This window comes from Mustela putorius, unplaced genomic scaffold (genome assembly GCF_011764305.1).
Source record: "Mustela putorius furo isolate JIRA1106 unplaced genomic scaffold, ASM1176430v1.1 tig00000698_pilon_pilon_pilon, whole genome shotgun sequence".
Classification (NCBI taxonomy): domain Eukaryota; kingdom Metazoa; phylum Chordata; class Mammalia; order Carnivora; family Mustelidae; genus Mustela; species Mustela putorius.
In genome coordinates, this window is record NW_025421449.1 from 59,037 (window position 1) to 80,113 (window position 21,077).

At 38.7% G+C, this 21,077-nt stretch overlaps 1 protein-coding gene across 2 annotated transcripts in view; it reads left to right on the forward strand.

Annotated features, from left to right (window-relative positions):
• Nucleotides 1-21,077, forward strand: part of MYPN (myopalladin) — a 101,625-nt gene that overhangs the window by 24,702 nt on the left and 55,846 nt on the right. For both annotated transcript variants that reach the window (XM_004777830.3, XM_013048621.1), the window contains 4 exons: nt 12,672-12,847; nt 15,481-15,532; nt 19,302-19,416; nt 20,526-20,597. In XM_004777830.3, the coding sequence (XP_004777887.1) occupies nt 12,672-12,847; nt 15,481-15,532; nt 19,302-19,416; nt 20,526-20,597 (415 nt within the window). The remainder of the gene's footprint in view (nt 1-12,671; nt 12,848-15,480; nt 15,533-19,301; nt 19,417-20,525; nt 20,598-21,077) is intronic.

Here is a 21,077-nt window from a genome sequence, read left to right on the forward strand (position 1 = left end):
CCAATTTCAACTCTTTTTTGCAGTTTCCTATCTATTTACCTCTGTATTTCCAAATCATTCTCCAGCAGTTCTCATAATTTTTGTTCTCAGGACACTTTTACAGTCTTAAAAGTTATTGAGGCCCAAAAGAGGTCTTGTCTATGTGAATTACATCTTTAATTATCATATTAGAAATGAAAACTGAGAAATGTTTTAAATAGGCATTTCTCATTCATTTTTAAATAACAATAATGAACATGCTAATATAAACAATTTCATGAAAAATAACTATATTTTCAAAAAAATTTAGTGAGAAGAGTGATACTCTTTTACATTTCTTTTTTTCTAATATTTTATTTATTTATTTAACAGAGAGAGAGAGAGATCACAAGTAGGCAGAGAGGCAGGCAGAGAGGGGGAAGCAGGCTCCTTGCTGAGCAGAGAGCCGGATGTGGGGCTCCATCACAGGACCCTGAGATCATGGCCTGAGCTGAAGGCAGAGATTTTACCCACTGAGCCACCCAGGTGCCCCCTCTTTTACATTTCTTGTAAATCTCTTTAATGTCTGGCTAAATAGAAGACTGCTAAATTCTTGTGTCTCTGCATTCAGTTTATTATAATATGTTGTTTGTGTTGAAGCAAATTTTTAAATTCTGGCCTTATAGATATGTAGTTGAAAGAGGAATATTTCAGTAGCCTTTTCAGGTAATACGGCTATTCCTGTTCGGTACTACATCAAAATTCAGCTAGCAGTGCTTTCTTAGAGGTTAGTTGCAATATGAAATCTGAAACCCTATCAATAAATTTCCATACTCTGCTATACTAAAACCCTTTGTCCGTCTTGGACTTTAATTTTTATTATTTTTTTTAAGATTTTAGTTATTTATTTGACAGAGAAAGAGAGAGAGATCACAAGTAGGCAGAGAGGCAGGAAGAGAGAGGGCAGGGAGCAGGCTCCCCACTGAGCAGAGAGCCTGACATGGGGTTCAATCCCAGGACCCTGAGATCATGACCTGAACAGAGGCAGAAGCTTAACCCTCTGAGCCACCCAGGTGCCCCTGTCTTGGACTTTAAGTGGATAATATCATGCATTGGTAATTTGAAAAATGAGTAATATGGATTTTCCGAAAGTTGACACATTTTATTACTTAATAGTAAAAAAAAAAACACGTGTTAATATCATCGTTTGATTTTATCAAAAAATCTTTAAGTATTGGGAAGCCCTAAATTCACAGTGGGGAATACAAATTCTCCAGAATTTTAACTTTTCCTTGAAAGCTCGAATTTTTTCATTGACAACAAAGGTATCAGTTATTTTTACTTGAAACAAAAGGCTTATTTCTTTCATTTGCGAAAAAACATCTGCCAGACTCCCAAGTCTGAATAACCATAATTTGTCAGTTCTTTCAAGTTCAAATACTGTTCTATGCATTTAATGCTTAGTTCAACTCAAAAAACCCCACACAAATGCTCTTTCATATCCTATAGAAATGCTTTGTGCTACTTCCCATTTGACCACCCAGAATGTGAAAAGGATATAGGCTCAAGGTTGAGGTTTAATAAAAGTAATAATTTGGGGCGCCTGGGTGGCTCAGTGGGTTAAGCCGCTGCCTTCGGCTCAGGTCATGATCTCAGGGTCCTGGGATCGAGTCCCACATCGGGCTCTCTGCTCAACGGGGAGCCTGCTTCCTCCTCTCTCTCTCCGCCTGCCTCTCTGCCTACTTGTAATCTCTATCTGTCAAATAAAATAAATAAAATCTTTAAAAAAAAAAAAAGTAATGATTTGTACTGCTTCACTGGGGACATTTTTAAATTAAACTGAAAATTTTTTAAACTGTGAGCGTGGAGGTGAGGAACACAACGGCCACAAGCCAATTTTTGACAATGCCTTAATTTGTCCGGCTAAAGCAGCTGTAACAGTTTTACCTCCTGTGGCTTTTGCACCAGCAGGGTAAATGTCAACATGGTGAAAAGGCAAATATTTTAATATTATATAAAAATAGCTTTGTCTTCACAGAAAGTGAACTATACTTTGAGAACTACTGTAATATACTTGTACCACTATTGCTTGGCATATTGATGTTAACTATTTTCTATTGACTTTCTGTTCCAGAAGATGGGAGTTCAGCACCTCTTTAATAAACCAGCACTTCTGTTCCTTCACTGCCTCACTATAATAATATCACGAGGTTGTTTAAAAAATATTTTATGTGGGGCATCTCGGAGGCTCAGTTGGTTAAGTGACTGACTCTTGAGATCAGGTCATGATCTCATCAAGCCCACTCATGTTCTCGCTCTCTCTCTCTATCAAAAAAAATTATTAATGTTTACTTTCTTCTTAGTATGTATGTATTATTCACTGACAATCCAGGTAGGGTAAAATGAATGTTTCCTTGTATGTACAACTATTTGTTTGTTTGTTTTGACCTGGAGTTGATTATTATCTTTTTTTTTAAAACTTTTTTTAAATTAACATATAATGTATTATTTGTTTCAGGGGTACAGGTCTGTGAATCACCAGTCTTACCCAATTCCTAGCACTCACCATAGCACATAGCCTCCCCAAAGTCCATAACCCAGCCAACCTATACCTCCCCTCCTACCACTCCAGCAACCCTCAGTTTGTTTCGTGAGATTATGGTTTGTCTCCTCCTGATCCCATCTTGTTTCATTTTTTCCCTCGTTACCCCTCACAACCCCCTGCCCTGCCTCTCAAATTCCTCGTATCAGAGCGATCATATCATAATTGTCTTTCTCTGACTTATTTTGCTCAGCATAATACCCTCTAGTTCCATCCACGCCATTGCAAACGGCAAGATTTCATTTCTTGATGGCTGCATAGTATTCCATTGTATGCATATACCACCTCTTCTTTATCCATTCATCTGTTGATGGACATCTAGGTTCTTTACCTGGTTTGACTATTGTGTGCATTGCTGCTATAAACATTGGGGTACACGTGCCTCTTTGGATCACTGTATTTGTATCTTTAGGTCAGATACTCAGTAGTGCGATTGCTGGGTCTTAGGGTAGCTTTATTTTAAACTTTTTGAGGAACCTCCATACCATTTTCCAGAGTGGCTGCAACAGATTGCATTCCCACCAACAGGATAGGAGGGTTCCCCTTTCTCCCCATCGACACTAACATCTGTCCTTTCCTGCTTGTTATTTTTAACCATTCTGACTGGTGTTAGGTCTCTCTGTGGTTTTTCTTTGTATTCTCTGATGCCCAGTGATGGTGAGCACTTTTTCATGTGTCTGTTGGCCATTTAAATGTCTTCTCTGCAGAAATGTCTGCTCATGTCTTCTGCCCATTTCTTGATTGGATTTTTTGTTCTTTGGGTGTTGAGTTTGATAAGTTCTTTATAGATTTTGGATACTAGCCCTTTATCTGATATATCATTTGTAAATATCTTCTCCCATTCTGTCAGTTGTCTTTTGGTTTTGTTAACTGTTTCCTTTGCTGTGCAAAAGCTTTCGATCTTGATGAAGTCCCAGCAGTTCATTTTTGCCCTTGCTTCCCTTGCCTTTGGCGATGTGTCTAGGAAGAAGTTGCTGCATCTGAGGTCGAAGAGTTTGCTGCCCGTGTTCTCCTCAAGGATTTTGATGGATTCCTGTCTCACATTGAGGTCCTTCATCCATTTTGAGTCTATTTTTGTGTGAGATGTAAGGAAATGGTCCAGTTTCTACATGTGACTGTCCAATTTTCCCAAGACCATTTGTTGAAGAGACTGTCTTTTTTCCATTGGACAATCTTTCCTGCTTTGTCGAAGATTAGTTGACCATGGTGTTGGGGGCCCTTTTCTGGACTCTCTATTCTGTTCCATCGATCTATGTGTCTGTTTTTGTGCCAGAAGCATATTGTCTTGATGATTACAGCTTTGTAATAGAGCTTGAAGTCTGAAATTGTGATGTCGCCAGCTTTGGTTTTCTTTTTCAACATTCCTCTGGCTATTCAGGGTCTTTTCTGGTCCCATATAAATTTTAAGATTATTTGTTCCATTTCTTTGGAAAAAATTGATGTTTTTTTATAGGGATTGTATTAAATGTGTAGATTGTTTTAGGTAGCATAGAAATTTTCACAATATTTGTTCCTCCAATCCATGAGCATGGAACGTCTTGCTTGTTCCATGGTTTCTTGGTGACTTCCTCAATTTCTTCCATGAGGACTTTATAGTTTTCTGAGTGCAGATTCTTTGCCTCTTGATTAGGTTTATTCCTAGGTATCTTATAGTTTGGGGTGCAATTGTAAATGGGATCAACTCCTTAATTTCTCTTTCTTTTGTCCTTCTCTTGGTGTATAGAAATGCAACTGATTCCTGTGCATTGATTTTATATCCTGACACTTAACCGAATTCTGGTATGAGTTCTAGCAGTTTTGGAATGGAGTCTTTTGGGTTTCCCACATAAATTATCATATCATCTGCAAAGAGTGAGAGTTTTACTTCCTCTGTGCTGAGTCAGATGCCTTTTATTTCCTTCTGTTGTCTGATTGCTGAGGCTAGAGCATCTACTACTATGTGGAATGGCAGTGGTGATAGTGGATAGCCCTGATGTGTTTCTGACCTTACAGGAAAATCTCTCAGTTTTTCCCCATTGAGAATGATATTTGCATGGGTTTTCTTAGATGATTTGATGAGATTGAGGTATGTACCCTCCATTCCTACACTATGAAGAGTTTTGATCAAGAAAGGATGCTGTACTCTGTCAAAAGCTTTTTCAGCATCTATTGAGAGTCTCATATGGTTCTTGTTCTTTCATTTATTAATGTATTGTATCACATTGATTGATTTGCTGATGTTGAACCAACCTTGCAGCCCAGGAATAAATCCCATTTGGTCATGGTGAATAATCCTTTTAATGTACTGTTGGATACTATTGGCTAGCATTTTGATGAGAATTTTTGCATCTGTGTTCATCAAGGATATTGGTCTATAATTCTCCTTTTTGATGGTGTCTTTCTCTGGTTTTGGGATCAAGGTAATGCTGGCCTCATAAGATGTGTTTGGAAGTTTTCCTTCCATTTATATTTTTTGAAACAGTTTCAGGAGAATAGGTATTAATTCTTCTTTAAATGTTTGGTTGAATTACCTTGGGAAGCCGTCTGGTCCTGCTCTCTTGTTTGTTGGGAGATTTTGTTTGTTGGGAGATTTTTGATGACTACTTCAGTTTCCTTACTGGTTATGGGTCTCTTTAGATTCCCTATTTCTTCCTGGTTCAGTTTTGGTAGTTTATATGTACCCAGAAATGCATCCATTTCTTCTAGATTGTCCAATTTGCTTGTGTGTAGTTTCTCTTATGTTCTTATAATTGTTTGTATTTCTTTGGTATTGATTGTGATCTCTCCCCTTTCATTCATGATTTTATTTATTTGGGTCCTATCTCTCTCTCTCTCTCTCTTTTTTGATAAGTCTGGCCAGGGCTTTATCAATCTTATTAATTTTTCAAAGAACCAGCTCCTAGTTTCTCTGATCTATTCTACTGTTCTTTTGGTTTCTATTTCATTGATTTCTCTCTGATCTTTATTATTTCTCTTCTCCTGATGGGTTTAGGCTTTCTTTGCTCTTCTTTCTCCAGCTCCTTTAGGTGTAGGGTTAGGTTGTGTTTGAGGCCTTTCTTGTTTCTTGAGAAAGGCTTGTATTGCTATATACTTTCCTCTCAGAATCACCTTTGTTGTGTCCCAAAGATTTTGAACAGTTGTGTTTTCACTTTAATTTGTTTCCATGAATTTTTTTCAATTCTTCTTTAATTTCCTGGTTGACCCATTCATTCTTTAGTAGGATGCTTTTTAGCCTCTATGTATTTCAGTTCTTTCCAACTTTACTCTTGTGATTGAGTTCTAGTTTCAAAGCATTGTGGTCTGAAAATATGCAGGGAATGATCCCAATCTTCTGGTTCTAGTTGAAACCTGATTTGTGACCCAGGATGTGATCTATTCTGGAGAATGTTCCATGTGCACTAGAGAAGAATGTTTATTCTGTTGCTGTGGGATGGAATGTTCTAAATATATCTGTGATGTCCATCTGGTCCAGTGTGTCATTTAAAGCCTTTATTTCCTTACTGATCTTTTGTTTAGATGATCTGTCCATTTCAGTGAGGGGGGTGTTAAAGTCCCCTACTATTATTGCATTATTGTTCTTGTGTTTCTTTGATTTTGTTATTAATTGGTTTCTATAATTGGCTGCTCCCATGTTAGGGGTATAGATATTTAAAATGTTAGATCTTCTTGTTGAACTGACCCTTTAAGTATAATATAGTGTCCTTCCTCATCTCTTATTATAGTCTTTGGCTTAAAATGTAATTTGTCTGGTATAAGAATTGCCACCCCAGATTTCTTTTGATGTCCATTAGCATGGTAAATGGTTTTCCACCCCCTGACTTTAAATCTGGAGGTGTCTATGGGTCTATTTTTTTCTAAGATTTTATTTATTTATTTGACAGAGAGAGAGATCACAAGCTGGCAGAGAGGCAGTCAGAGGGGGGGGGGGGAAGCAGACTCCCTGCTGAGGAGAGAGCCTGATGTGGGACTCAATCCCAGGACCCTGAGACTGCGACCTGAGCTAAAGGCAGAGGCTTTAACCCATTGAGCCACCCAGGTGCCCTGGAGGTGTCTTTGGGTCTAAAATGAGTTTATTGGGTGCCTGGGTGGCTCAGTTGGTTAAAATGAGTTTCTTGCAGACAGCATGTCAATGGTTCTTGATTTTTAACCATTCTGATACACTGTGTGTTTTGATTGGGGCATTTAGCCCATTTACATTCAGAGTAACTATTGAAAGATAGGAATTTAGTGCCATTATATTGTCTATAAGGTGGTTGTCACTGTATATTGTCTCTATTCCTTTCTGGTCTGTTACTTTTAGGCTCTCTCTTTGCTTAGAGGACCCTTTTCAATATTTCCCGTAGGGCTCATTTGGTGTTTGCAAATTCTTTTAGTTTTTGTTTTTATCTCCCCTTCTATTTTCAGTGACAGCCTAGCTGGATATAGTATTCTTGGCTGCGTATTTTCCTCATTTAGTCTCTGAATATATCGTGTCAGTCCTTTCTGGCCTGCCAGGTCTCTGTGGATAAGTCTGCTGCCAATCTAATATTTCTACCGTTTTATGTTACAGACCTCTTGTCTCAAGCTGCTTTCAGGATTTTCTCTTTGTCACTAAGACTTGTCAGTTTTATTCTTAGAGGGAAGGGTATGGGCCTATTTTTATTGGTTTTGAGGGGAACTCTCTGTGTCTCCTGGGTTTTGATGCTTATTCCCTTCACCAAATTAGGGAAATTCTCTGCTATAATTCATTCCAGTGCACCTTCTGTCCCTCTCTCTTTCTTTTTCTTCTGGGATCCCAATTATTCTAATATTGTTTCATCTTATGGTATCACTTATCTCTCAAATTCTCCCCTCATGGTCCAGTAGTTTTTTTTCTCTCTTTTTCTCAGCTTCTTTATTCTCCATCATTTGGTCTTCTATATCACAAATTCTCTCTTCTTCCTCATTTATCCTGGCAGTTAGAACTTCCATTTTTTATAGCATCTCATTAATAGATTTTTAAATTTCAACTTGGTTAGATTTTGGTTCTTTTATTACTCCAGAAAGGATTCTCTAGTATCTTCCATGCTTTTTTCAAGCCCAGCTGGCACCTTGATAATTGTCATTCTGAACTCTAGTTCTGACATCTTACTAATGTCTGTATTGATTAGGTCCCTAGCCATCAGTACTGCCTCTTGCTCTTTTGTGTGTGTGTGTGTGGTGAGTTTTTCCACCTTGTAATTTTATCCAGATAAGAATAGATGAATGAGAGAACAAAATACTAAAAGGATAGCAACAACCCAAGAAAAATATACACTAACCAAATCGGAAGAGACCTGAAACCGGGGGAGAAGAAAGGAGGAAAAAAGAAAAAAAATTATATATAGATATAGATATCTGGTGAATAGAACAGAAACACACACTTGATTTTGGATGTATTTTGGTCTGTTAGAAGAAACTACCTCCCAAAATGTTTAAAAAAGAAACACACACACACACATATATATATGGAAATAAAGGTAAACACGATGAGGGGATGGAATATGACTGTAAAGATGAAAATTTTAAAAAAATTCTAAAAAAGGAATTGATAAGATAGGAAGTTGGTTGAAGAAAGAAAAAAAAAAAAAAAAAGAGGAAAGAATGTGATCAGCCTGGAGACTAGAACAAAGCCCTGCACTAGATTTAGGGTATATTTTGATCTATTAGAAGAAACTGTATCCCAAAATTTTAAAGAGAGAAAAACCTTTATGTATACAAAAAATAAGGTTAAATAAGGAATAGAATATGACTATCATAATGATTTTAAAAGGTGTTTTAAAAGATATTGAAAAGATAGAATAGTTAAAAAACATTAAGGTAAGAAAGTGGGAAATTTTTTTAAAATAGAATAAGAAAAAATAAAATTAAAAAAACTTAACTTTGAAAGACTAAATAATCATGGGGGGGGGAAAGCCATTAATTCTATGTGTTGCTTTCCCCCAGCTCTGCAGTTTTTCAGTTTTCATTGATCAGTGAACTTGATATTTGCTGGATGTTCTTGCTAATCTTCTGGGGAATGGGCCTGTTGCTGTGATTCTCAAATGTTTTTCCCTGAGGAGGATTGCACTGCCCTTGCGGGGGGCCAGGCTAAGTAATCTGCTCAGTTTTGCTCTTGGTAGCTTTTGTTCCCTGAATGCTTTCCATGCAGCTTTGGAGGATGGGAATGAAAATGGCGGCCTCTTAATCTCCAGCCCTGTAGGAGCTGAGAGCTCAGGGCCACACTCCTCAGTGCGCCCTCAGGGAAAAGCCATCAATCATTCCTGTCTCCCTTGTCTCCAACTGCTCTCTGTGCTCACCAGGCCTGTTACTGAGCATTTCTATCTCTGGTGCACAGCCCCTTTTGGAGTCCCCAAACCCAGGAGATTCCTGCAGTGCAGTTCTGCACCAGTCTTCCCAGAGGAGGAAGGAGAGGATCTCCCTGGATCTGCCACTTGTGGGGTCCCTGCAAAGAGCAGGGGTCCGAGTGTGTCTTGGATCATGGTTTAAGGTAACCCCGAGCTGAGAGCCCATTTCTCAGCTTCCTCTCTGAGGCCAGCTTCCCCTATTTGATACCTGGCAGCTCTACCATCTTCAGACACCCCTGGTCTTTCTGTAACCTCGTGGGTCCTGATACCACACCACAAGGGCTCCACCATCCCCACCCCTCCACACCCACAACCCCCACTTAGCCTCTGGAGTGATGTCCCTCACTCAGGACAGCGGAGTGGAGCAGACTTCTAAAAGTTCTGATTTTGTGCTCCACTGCCCTACTGCTCAGTGGAGTAGACTTCTAAAAGTTCTGATTTTGTGCTCCACTGCCCTACTGCTTGCTGGGAGCCAGCCCTTCCCCCAGCAGTCTTTCTTCCCATGTATCGTCTCAGATTCACTTCTCCACATATCCTACCTTCCAGAAAGTGGTCAATTTTCTGTTCCAAGAATTGCTGCTCTTCTTCTCTTCGATCTCCTGTTGAGTTTGTAGGTGTTCAGGATGGTTTGATAACTATCTAGCTGAACTCCTGGGACCTGATGATATTTAGGTCTCCTATTTCTCCACCATCTTGTGCCTGCGCTCGCTCTCTCTCTCTCTCTCTCTCTCTCTCTATGTGCTTAGTTCTGTGGTCCTATCACAAATTTGTCTCAATTATCCAATACATTTGTAAAGTGTTTCCTAAATATTTGGTTTCATGCAGGTGAACCATCAGGCCCATTTGTTTCTCTCTAGAGAATCTTTCCAGAATCCTCTTCCTCTTGTTCTAATATGGAGCAGCTGCTTACGCAGCCAGCAACTCGGTCTTCATTCCAGGGTACCCCCTAACTTTCAGAAGAGAGGATGCCTCTCACGGTGGGGCTTTCTATGTGCATTTCCCAAACTTGAAATCAGTTATCCTATTTTAAGTTCTCTTCCCTGTTATTAGCATGTTTCTACATCCAAACTTATGTCTCCAAATTCTGAAACTTACAGTGTTGTACAGCACAAATTGGCTTCTTTCATTGACATCCACAAACAGACACCTGATTTTCAGATTTCTTGACTCTCCTGGCTCCTCAATCTGCTTCCCACCTTGTAAAAGTTTTCAAGATCTCAGTACTGCTCTCATCTCCCTTCTCAATCTTTTGGTTCTTGTACTTTTATATCTTTTAAAAATATCTTTATTCTCACTTTAGGGACATTTCAGGAGGGAAGTAAAGGTAAACACATGTGCTTAATACATCATGTTTGACTGGATGTTCACTGTATTTAGAACTACATATGCTCTGAGGGTTTGTTCATATAAGCTCCTCAGGGACTTTTTCTTTTTAATGTTTTATCTATTTATCTTAGAGAGGGAGAGAGAGTGTGAGCAGGGGAGGGGCAAAGGGAGAGAGACAAGCAGATGTCCCAGTGAGCGGGGAGCCCAATGCATGGCTTGATCCCAAGTCCTTGAGATCATAGCCTGAGCTGAAGGCAGACACTTAGCCAACTGAGCCACCCAGGTGCCCTGTAAACTCCTTGGAGTCTTATTGAGATTTATGCCTTGGAGATTTACAAACCCAGTTCAGTAGCTACATATAGCACTATCACAACAGATCAAAAACTGGCATAGAATTTGGTGAATTTAATACCAAAATTCTTACAAAATATTAACTATCAATTCTTTCCTCATTTAGTCTTTCAACACATGCAACACATATTTCCTGAGTATCTACCACATGTCAGGGCACTGTTGTAGTTGTTGGGATTACATTGATGAAAAAAACAAATAATGTCCTGTCATGGACACTTTACAATTCAGTGGTGGGGGCCCTCACAAGAGCAAAGTGAACTGATTTCAGATAATAGGTTCTGTGAAGATCCCTGCCTCTGCCAACACATGCCATTCCCTCTGTGTGTCTCTGTATTTACATAGGGTTTTTCTCTTCTTAAAGAACCCCATTCATACTGGATTAGGACCCATCCTAGTAATTTCACTGTAACTTGCTTGTGTCTGCAAAGACCCTCCTTCCAAGTAAGGTCATACTTCCAAATACTTGCATTTAGGACTTCAACATATCCTTTGGGGAAAGATAATTCAATCCCTAACAACCCACATATTTTAGAAAAACACTCCAAGTTCACTATTCTGTACCTTTCTCTTAAAATTTTAACTATATATCTTGGGGTTCTTTCCATATTGATGCATAGTGATCTTTCTCAATCTCTTTCCACAGTTGCAGAGTGTTCCACTGTGTGGCTGTACCATAGTTTATTTCAAAGGACCCCTGGTGTTGGACACTCAAGTTCTTTTTAATATCTCACTATTTAAATGAGTAGCATGTACATTTGTCATTTGTATGCATGCAAGCGGATCTGTGTGAGAGATTCCCACAAGTGGGATTGTTGGGTCCAAAGATAAACTTGCCTGTAATTTCAGCAGATATTGCCATATTCCTTTCATAGCGGTTGCACCATTTTGCATTCCTACTAACTGTAGATGACACTCATCAAACTTTTAGAGTTTTGTTAGCATGTAATATGATAAATTGCATTTCTGTACAGTTTTGATGTCTTTTTCTCTTATTATGCACCTCCACATTTAAAACATTATTTTTTAAAAGATTTATTTGTTTATTAGAGAGAGATGGAGAGAGACAACACATGTGCATGAGCAACAGGGAGGTGCAGAAGGAGATGGAAGGGGAAAGAATCTCCAGCAGGCTCCTGGCTGATCACGGAGCCCATTGCAAGGTTCTATCTCACAACTCTGAGATCAGGACCTAAGCCGAAATAAAGAGGTGGATGCTTGACTGGCTGAGTCACCCAGGCACCCCTAAACATTATTATATGTATTATTTTATGTAAATTTTTGGCCAAAAAACTATAATAAAAATTTCTAACTTCAAGTGTGTGGAATCAAAATGAAATACCATAACCTATGGAAACATACTTGGGTTATTTGTCAAAGTTGGGCCACTACTGAAGAATATGACCCATCTTCCTTAGTCTGACGACTCAACTAACCCATCAAAATAATTTTCATTTAGTAGGTCAGATGCAATTTCATAGTAGGGAATGATTGCACTTAACCTCATGAACTTTTAATATCCCTTAGATTGTCTCCAGATAACCAAAGGAGCACTTACTTAATGCATAGTATGGAAAGCTGTACATCTTTTTAGGAGAAGCCAAGTTCCACCACAAAGATCTAGTTCCTTGTGGTTGTCTGGATTTACTTTCTCATCCATATGCTTTTAGTTGTATCATTCTTTTTTTTTTTTTTTAAAGATTTTATTTATTTATTTATTTATTTATTTTAGAGAATGAGAGTATAAAAGGAGAGGGAGGAACAGAGCAAGAGGAACAAACTCCATGTTGAGCATGGAACCTGACTCAGGGCTTGATCTCACGAACTTGAGATCATGACCTGAGCCAAACCAAGAGTCATACACTTAACCAACTGAGCCTCCCAGGCACCCCGCTCAGTTGTATCATTCTTGATAGGAGCCATTTCTCAAATTTCTTGCATAAACTGTCAAGGTAGCTTGAATATAGCCAACTCTCCTTATTGTTACAATCAAATTATACCATTAATGTTCTGATTCTAAGTTGTCACAGTTTTCCTCTTAGGGAATATCTGGAGCATTTATGTTATTAATTTTCACTCTTTGGTCATGTACAATATTCCCTTCTTTGCAGATGGTACTGTGAAGGAAAGGAGCTTGAAAATTCCCCAGACATTCATATTGTCCAGGCAGGAAATCTGCACTCATTGACCATTGCTGAAGCCTTTGAAGAAGACACAGGACGCTATTCCTGCTTTGCTTCTAACATCTATGGGACAGATTCAACCTCTGCTGAGATTTATATAGAAGGTAAAACAAAATACTCTTACAGCATGGCCCTTATTGGTAAGACATATTTATAATAAATATTTAGCAAAGGACTACTATACCATGCATTCTTCTAGGCAGTGGGGATAATAGCAGTGAGCCAAACAGACAAAAGATCATGAACAGATGGAATTTGCACTGTGGTGAGAAAGAAAAAAATAAGTGAAATAAATAAATTAAATATATAATATGATAGGTATACAAAATGGTTCTGATCACCAATTCCAACCTGTATGTGGTATGTGTGTGGGTGTCCTACAATTTAACTCAGTTCTAACATCACTTACCTGGATATAGTGTTAGATCCAACAAGCTAAAGGTTTAGTTCTATAAGATGGATCCTACCTCACTTCAGATGCCAATCACAAGTATTAGGCCCCCAGATAACCCACAACTTCTGTCTCACTTAGTTACAAATTGGAGGTTTCCACAACCCCCTCCTTGGGTTCAATTAATTTGCTAGAGTGGCTCACAGAACTCAGGGAAAAGGATATGATAAAGAATACAGATAAACAGCCAAATGAAGAGATACATAGAGTGACGTCTTAGGTGGTCTGGGGTGCACGAGCTTCTGTACCTGTAGAATTGGGTTGTGTCACTCTCCCAATGTGAATGCAGTGGTGCATTTGCCAACCTGGAAGCTTTCCATGCTACTGGGATTTTACGGAGGCTTCCTCATGTAGGCATGATCAATTATTGTCTCCATTTCCTGCCCTTCTCCACTCTTAGGAGGCTGGGGGTGGGGGAGACTGGAAATTCCAAGCTTCTAATCATGGCTTGGTCTTTCTGGAGCCAACCAGAGTCACTTCATTAGAGCCAACCAGAGTCACTTCATTAGAACAAAAGATGCTCTTGTGCTCTTATCACTTAAAAGTTTATAAGAGTTTTAGTTCTATGGGGTTCAAAGACAAATATTAGAACAAGATATGCTCATGACTTGGGAAATTATAAGAGTTTTAGCAGCTCTGGCTGGGAACTGGGGGCAGAGACCAATAGATATATTTTCTGTATCTCACAGTATAGGTAACACTACCTAAGAAATAGAAAGCAAGAAAAAGGGATAGGAAATACACATATGTGTGCATATTTGCTTGAGTGTGCACATGCATGAGTGTGTGTGGGGGGGAATGGGGGCTGTCGTTCTACAGATAGCGTAGTCAGGGAGGACCTCACTATCCAGGTGACATGAGTGAAGACCTGGAGGAAGGCAGGGAGTGAGCCACAATGATATTCAAGGGAAAACTACTCTAAATGGAGAAATCAGTAGTACACTGACCCTGAGGTGGGAGTGACCCTGTGTTTAGGTATAGAGATGAACCAATGTGTCCTGGATGGAGGAAACAAAGAAAAAAGTAACAGATGAAGTCAGAAGTTCAAGGTGGGGTAAAGTGGGGAGGAGACAGGTAAACAGATCATGTTGGTCTTTGTAGGTCATTGTAAGGACTCTGGCTTTTACTCTAAGGGAGATGGGAAGCTGTAGAGGATTCTGAACAGAAGTGTGACATAATCTGACAGCTTTTAATGAGGTCACCCTGGCTCCTGATTAAGAATATACCTCAAGGAGTCAAGGGTAGAAGCAGGGAGACCATTTGGGAGCATTGGTCAGGCATTTACATCAGCACCAAACTTATATGACTAACTTTAGGGAAGAAATCATTTCATGTTCCTTATATATTTACCTAATTTTTTTTCCATTTTTATCTCATCTCTGAGTTTTTTCAGAGAATAGACAATAGATAAGAATAAAGAACTATTCTTTAGCACTTTTATCATCTATAATACCTTATGTATGCCTTGGTTTTAGCACTTAAATATTGTATTATTTTGGTATAAATGCTCATTCACCAACTAGATTATAAAGCTGGTACTGTCTCATTCCTTTTTATATCTTTAATACCATATGTAATACCAAAAATATAGTGAATATAGTGAATATTTGATAAACATTTATTGAGTAGATGCATGAACAATGATAATAATGCGTAATGCACAATAGATAAGTGTTGTATGTTTTTATCTGCAAATTTTTTTAAGTATAATAAATACCACCAGATTTAGCTCAGTTATATCTTCCTGGAATTCACTATCTTGAGAAGTAAAGCCGAGATCAAAGCTTTGCTAGCTGTGCTGAGATTGGATTGCTGATTTTTTAAATTTGTGGCAATAGGGCTTCAAACACCCCCACTCCCAAGATGAAGTATGACTTGTTAATATTAGGGTTGGGCGGAAGAGCATCCACCTACACCTACAATGTTCCGAATCCAATGTAATCCCTCCTTTTATTTAATCTGTGTAGGCCAAAAGCAAGAGGATTTATGGACAGCATAAAAGGTCTGCAAAAATGGCTCTGTTAGAGGCATAAGCAGGTGTTTTAAATATAAGTACATTTGATATTTAGGCCGGTTAATTTGAACTTTGTCACTAACTGGCCATGTGACCTTGAACAAGTCCTTCAACTACATAGGATCTGTATCTCATCTGTCAAATTGGGTGTTAGTGTAGGAAATCACTGAGTTCATATCTAGGTCTGAAATTCTGTAGGTCTTCAAATGCCTAGGAACTGGTTTAAGAAATTATCGTCTTTAAGATTTCATGTCTTGTTTTTACTTTTCCAGGGGTTTCTTCTTCTGACTCAGAAGGGGACCCTAACAAGGAAGAGATGAATCGGTAATTCTAATTTTCTATCTTATGGCTTTAGCATCCTCAGATCCTAAGAAAGTTGCTATTTGGTTTAGTAGAACTTGAAAAAGGTGGCTCCAGGGTCTGACCTCAAAAAGTAAATATTGAGTGGTTTTAGAGAACTCTACTTCTTTTGCTTTAAGTCTTTCCTAGAAGAAGAATTTTAATATTACCAATATTTTAAAAATGAGGCATCACCTGTCATCATACTTATATCATCATGCTATATCATACTTATATCTACAGAATAAAAAGCAAATAGCCCAGTGCTTCAAAAAAATTCATGTTTTGTGACTAGATATTAGCATTCATAAAGACACAAAACCTGGTTACCTTAAATTATATATGTGAGTGATGTAAGCCATAACCTTTTTGTTAGACAAAAAGTACTGTTTTGTTATTTATTTATTTATTATTATACTTAGTATCCATTCTTTACTTTCCCAACCATCAGTTAAGCACCTACTCTACACCAGGCACTTCATTAGACACAATGTATAATAAGAAAAATCAAATGCTTCCTACTTTTGAGAGGTTCACAGTCTACTAGAGGGAAATACATAGCAAATATAGCAAGAGATGTATACCAAGCATATAGAAAGCAAGTAATAACGTGTAATGATATAACCATGGGCAGGGTGTATTGGACTTGGCACAAAGGTCTCTTTATTGGTTGGGAAGGGTCTGGAAAGGCTTCACAGAGCTGGTGACCTTGAGCTGAGTCTTAAAAGAGCAGTAGGTGGACACCCCCAAACAAGGAAGGAAAGAGCATTTTCAGGCAGAGGAAACTGTAGACAGAAGGCATGGGACCTGAAACGGATGCAAATTCCATTCTCTGATATTACCTGAAATAAACAACATTTGGAAGACTGGTTAGAGTTGTTGACTTGTGTTTGCAAATTCTGTCCTCCCCTACAGAGGGAAAGCTCCTTCAGGGCAGAGATCATGTCTTAGTCTTTATTTTTTTTTTTTAATTTTATTTTTTAAAAGATTTTATTTATTTATTTGGCAGACAGAGATCACAAGTAGGCAGAGAGGCAGGCAGAGAGAGAGGAAGGGAAGCAGGCTCCCCCACCAAGCAAAGAGACCAATGTGGAGCTCGATCCCAGGACCCTGGGATCATGACCTGAGCTGAAGGCACAGGCTTTAACCCACTGAGCTACCCAGGCCCCATATCTTAGTCTTTAAAATACCTTTGTGTATGCTTGCCTTGGAATAGAAACAATAATTTGCTTTTAGTTTTTTCACAGATATGAAAGTTCATAACCAGAGTAAATGGCTTCTCTCTTTTAACTCTTTCTTATTGTTCTCATGGCTTTTGGTCAATTCCTACTTTCTTCCTGCCTCTTTATGCCAGCCACCTCCTTATGGTTGCTCCAGCTCTTTTCTCCCTTTCATGGCCTCCAAACTACAACCAGACATTTTCTAAATGAGAATTCTGATCCTCTCATTTCCCTAACTTAAAAAAATATATATATTATCAATGGGAAAATAAAAACCACGCACAAGGGGCGCCTGGATGGCTCAGTCAGTTAAATGTCTGGCTTCAGCTCAGATCATGGTCCCAGGGTCCTCGGATGAACCCATATTGCACCGGGCTCCTTGCTCAGCAGGAAGCCTGCTTCTCCTTCTCCCTTTGCCTGCTGCTCCCCCTGTTTGTATTCACTCTCTTTGTGTCAAATAAGTAAATAAAATCTCAAACAAACAAACACAACGTGAACAACATTAAAAAAAATTAACATGACATACAAAACCTGATTGAGTAGAATATCAACCAGGCTTTCCTGCTTCCTCCTCCTCCTTTCTGCGACCTCATGTTCCCTACATGGCTCCTGTCTCATTCAAACAATGTATAGTTTATGTTCATCCCTTTGTTCAAGTAGTGCACTCTGCCTGGAAAACTATGTATCCTTTAAGACAGTCAAGTTCTCTAATAAACTCTTCCTCCACCGCACATTCCTAACTTCTTCCTCAAGTCTCTCATAACATGGTTTATAAGCCTCATGGGTAGGAATTTTAATATACAAACTTGAATAAGTAAGAAATATCTCGGTTGATTATTTTCTTTAAATCTACTTTTGGTAGTTAGGATTTAGCTTCAGTTCTGTGTAATACACACCCCAAATGACAGTAATGTAAATAAGAGAGATATTTATTTCTCACTCACATAAACATATGGATTTGGCTGGTAGAATGGCTCTACATTTCACTGGGTTCCAGTGGCTTCCAGCTTCATTTCATTCTAAGGGATAGCTTCATCTTAGTCTCAGATTACAAATAATGAAGGGCATTCCCCACCCCCTTCTTAAGGTCATTTCCCTTAGATCAACATACATCACTATCCTTCACATCCCATGACTAGAGAGTAGTCATGTGGCCATACCTAGATTAATGAAGGTAAAGAAATGCAGTCTTTATTTAGAATAGCCATTTAAAGAAATCAGGAATTCTATTATGTAGAAGAAGAAGATGGATGCTTTGGGGACACAGATAGCCTCTGCGTCACTACATAATTCTGTTTCTGAGACCCCACCCTTCTGGGCTGGGAAAAAAATTCGATCACTCATTATTGGCCATCCCTTTCCTCCTCCACAGCTGTACAAAGATGATAGATATATATATATAGAGACATGGACATTGTGTTTGATATTAAACACTGCTCTAATCATCTTACATGAATTACCTTTTTTAACCCTCACAAAAAACCTTTGAAGTAAGAATTATTTCCACATTTTAGAGATAAAGGAGCTGAGGAAGAGGGAGGTAACAACTGGACAAAAGGGACGCCCATCCTGTCATCAGTCATCAATCCCTATGGGATATGGGAGGGAGTCTTATCTCCCAGACCTCAAGGTCCCTTCAAGTCCAGCGCTTTGTTGCCTCCTGACATGCTGGGGGACTGATATCTTAAGTAAGACTGGGAGTCTTTTAATTAGAGGGGTTGCCATCCCCTCTGAACTCTGGTTCTCCCTCTTGTCAGACTCTCTGACAAGATCCTCAGACCTCTCTCTTCTTCACAGCAAAACTAAAATAATCTCCCCTCCACAGTCTTCTTGTGACTACTTCCTGGCTCTCTTGCCCTTCAAATAATCTTTTTAATTTAATTTAATTCGCGTAAACTTGAGCTTGTTGACTCAGGCTATTTCTGCTTTATGCCACGCCAACATGCCAGAAGCAAATGTTTATGAAGCCTGGACTTTTACTTGGAATGAAAGGGGGAGGGAAAATACAACGACAACAAAAATCTCAAGTAATTATCTTCTGTAATTGTCTTGCTTGAATCTCCGTTAGTTATGAATATTCTTAAGTCCCCAGCTGAGGGCAACTAACTCAAGGACAGTAGTGGCATCTTACCATCTTCCTGTTGACATTACCTATCAACATGTATAGTAAAAAGGGGTACCTGGGTGGCTCAGTTGGTTAAGCTTCTGCCTTTGGCTCAGGTCATGATCTTGGGCTCCTAGGATGGAGTCTTGCATCCAGCTCTCTGCTCAGCAGAAGTCTGCTTCTCCCTCTCCCTTTCACTCTCTCTCTTACCCTCCCTGTGCACTTTCTCTCCTTCTTTCTCAGATAAATAAATAAAAATATTTTTTTAAAGTGTATATTAAAGAAGTGTAAGCATTTGTGGAATATTGTTGAACAAAAAAGTTCAGTACATCTAACTTGTAACAAGTGATGACATTACTAGCTTTTCTGAAAGAATTTTCAAAAACAATGACAGGTCTGTTTTAAAATCTATATTTTAATCATTTCTCAGAATCCAGAAGCCAAAAGAGGTATCATCTACTCCCACTACTTCTGCAGCCATTCCTTCAGCAGCACCCCAAGCCCAGCATGTGGTGGCCCAGCCCAGGGTGTCAGCCGTCCAGCAGGTATAGAGTCTAAGTGAAACACAGGTGCCATGGACTGTGATGAGCAGGCACTGTGACCATGGCCATCCTGTATGGCATGATTGTATTCTCCTCTGTGGCAACCTCATGACTTTGGGCAACACACTTCCACCATCATAATAATGGTGTTTCTTATTGTTGTGGGAACATATTCTCTAGCTTCATAGGCAGATTTCACGGGAAAAGAAACTCTTTACTAAGGTAGTCTTGATATTCCAGTTGGAATATCAAGGGCATTGGTTAGGTATACAAAGAGCTGTCAGCTGTCACACTGGCCCAAGCAGGACACTATATCATGAAACTCAGTTTCATGGAGCTGCAAATAATTCTACTTTCTAAGATACAACAACCAGGAAATGATTTTTTTAGAAAGCATTTAATGCTCTCATCCTTCAAGTTAATGATGATTATGATAATGATGATGATTATAATGCATGCATATTGTAAAAACATTCAAAAGATATAGAAGTATATTCAGTAAAAACCTTAGTCAAGATATGACTCCCATGCTCCAACTCCTCAGAGGTACCTTTTGTTAATAGTTGCTAGCAGATAGTTCTAGGCATTTTCTGTGCATGTATATGAATATATATAATATTTTTAAAATATGAAGTCATACTAATCTAAGTGTATTTGTAATATGTTATTGATATATTTATTTGTGTATGAGTAAACATATTAATCTGCAACTTAACAAAAAGTTCAAACAGAGTTTCTTATTTAATCCATTTAATAATGTAGAGGGGTCACATTTTAGTTCTAACCCAGTAGTTTTCAAGCTGTGGTATGTAGAGACTCAGGTTTTATGGAACTTCCTCAGGGGTTTAGGGTTTATTATAACCAGTAGAGCTCTCTCTGTATGTTGAGGCTGTGGGGATAGACAGCACTTATTTATAACCACCATGACCTAGAAAGAAATACAATCAATTCAGTATCAAATTTGAAGTCTGTGGTTCATAGACTTAGAAAGGTCAGTCTTTTGGTTTTAGAATAATTGCATATACAAAATGCTATAGACTTGTTTTATCTATCATCTAGGTAGTAATCATGGTGACAATGAATCTATTCTATTGTTGGTTCCCTTCTAATAGTGTCAGAGCCCTACCAACTATCTGCAAGGATTGGATGGAAAACCTATCATTGCAGCTCCTGTGTTTACAAAGGTAATCAAAATATTCCTTCTTTCTGTCATGGCTTTAAACAAAGCACAGTACCCCCACAAAATTGTAGGATCCAAGATTTACTGACTTAGCTCAGGATTTTGGTCTTTAATAATTACTATATAGGGTTTGGGGAGTTTTGGTAGTTGTTACCAGGTCATTTCAAGTCCCAGATTTTTAATACTGGTTTGCATAATGAGAAGAATGTCTTCCACCACTCACCACATTGATCTCTATATGGCCGACTAATTGCTGCTAAATGAAGTAGCCACATCTAAGGGTCAGGTGATAAGTTTCTAGCCACTCCCTACTCCAAAGGTTTCTCTGAACTTTCAGAAGAATCCAGTTGCAGGCACATGTCTCTAGTGTTTAAGGCAATGGAGTTAAATGATCTTAGGAGGCTTAACAAAAAGGAACACTCTAGGACAAAGAACTTTCTTCTTCTAGTCCACGTATCAACTATTGTGGTGGCATCAAATTCTG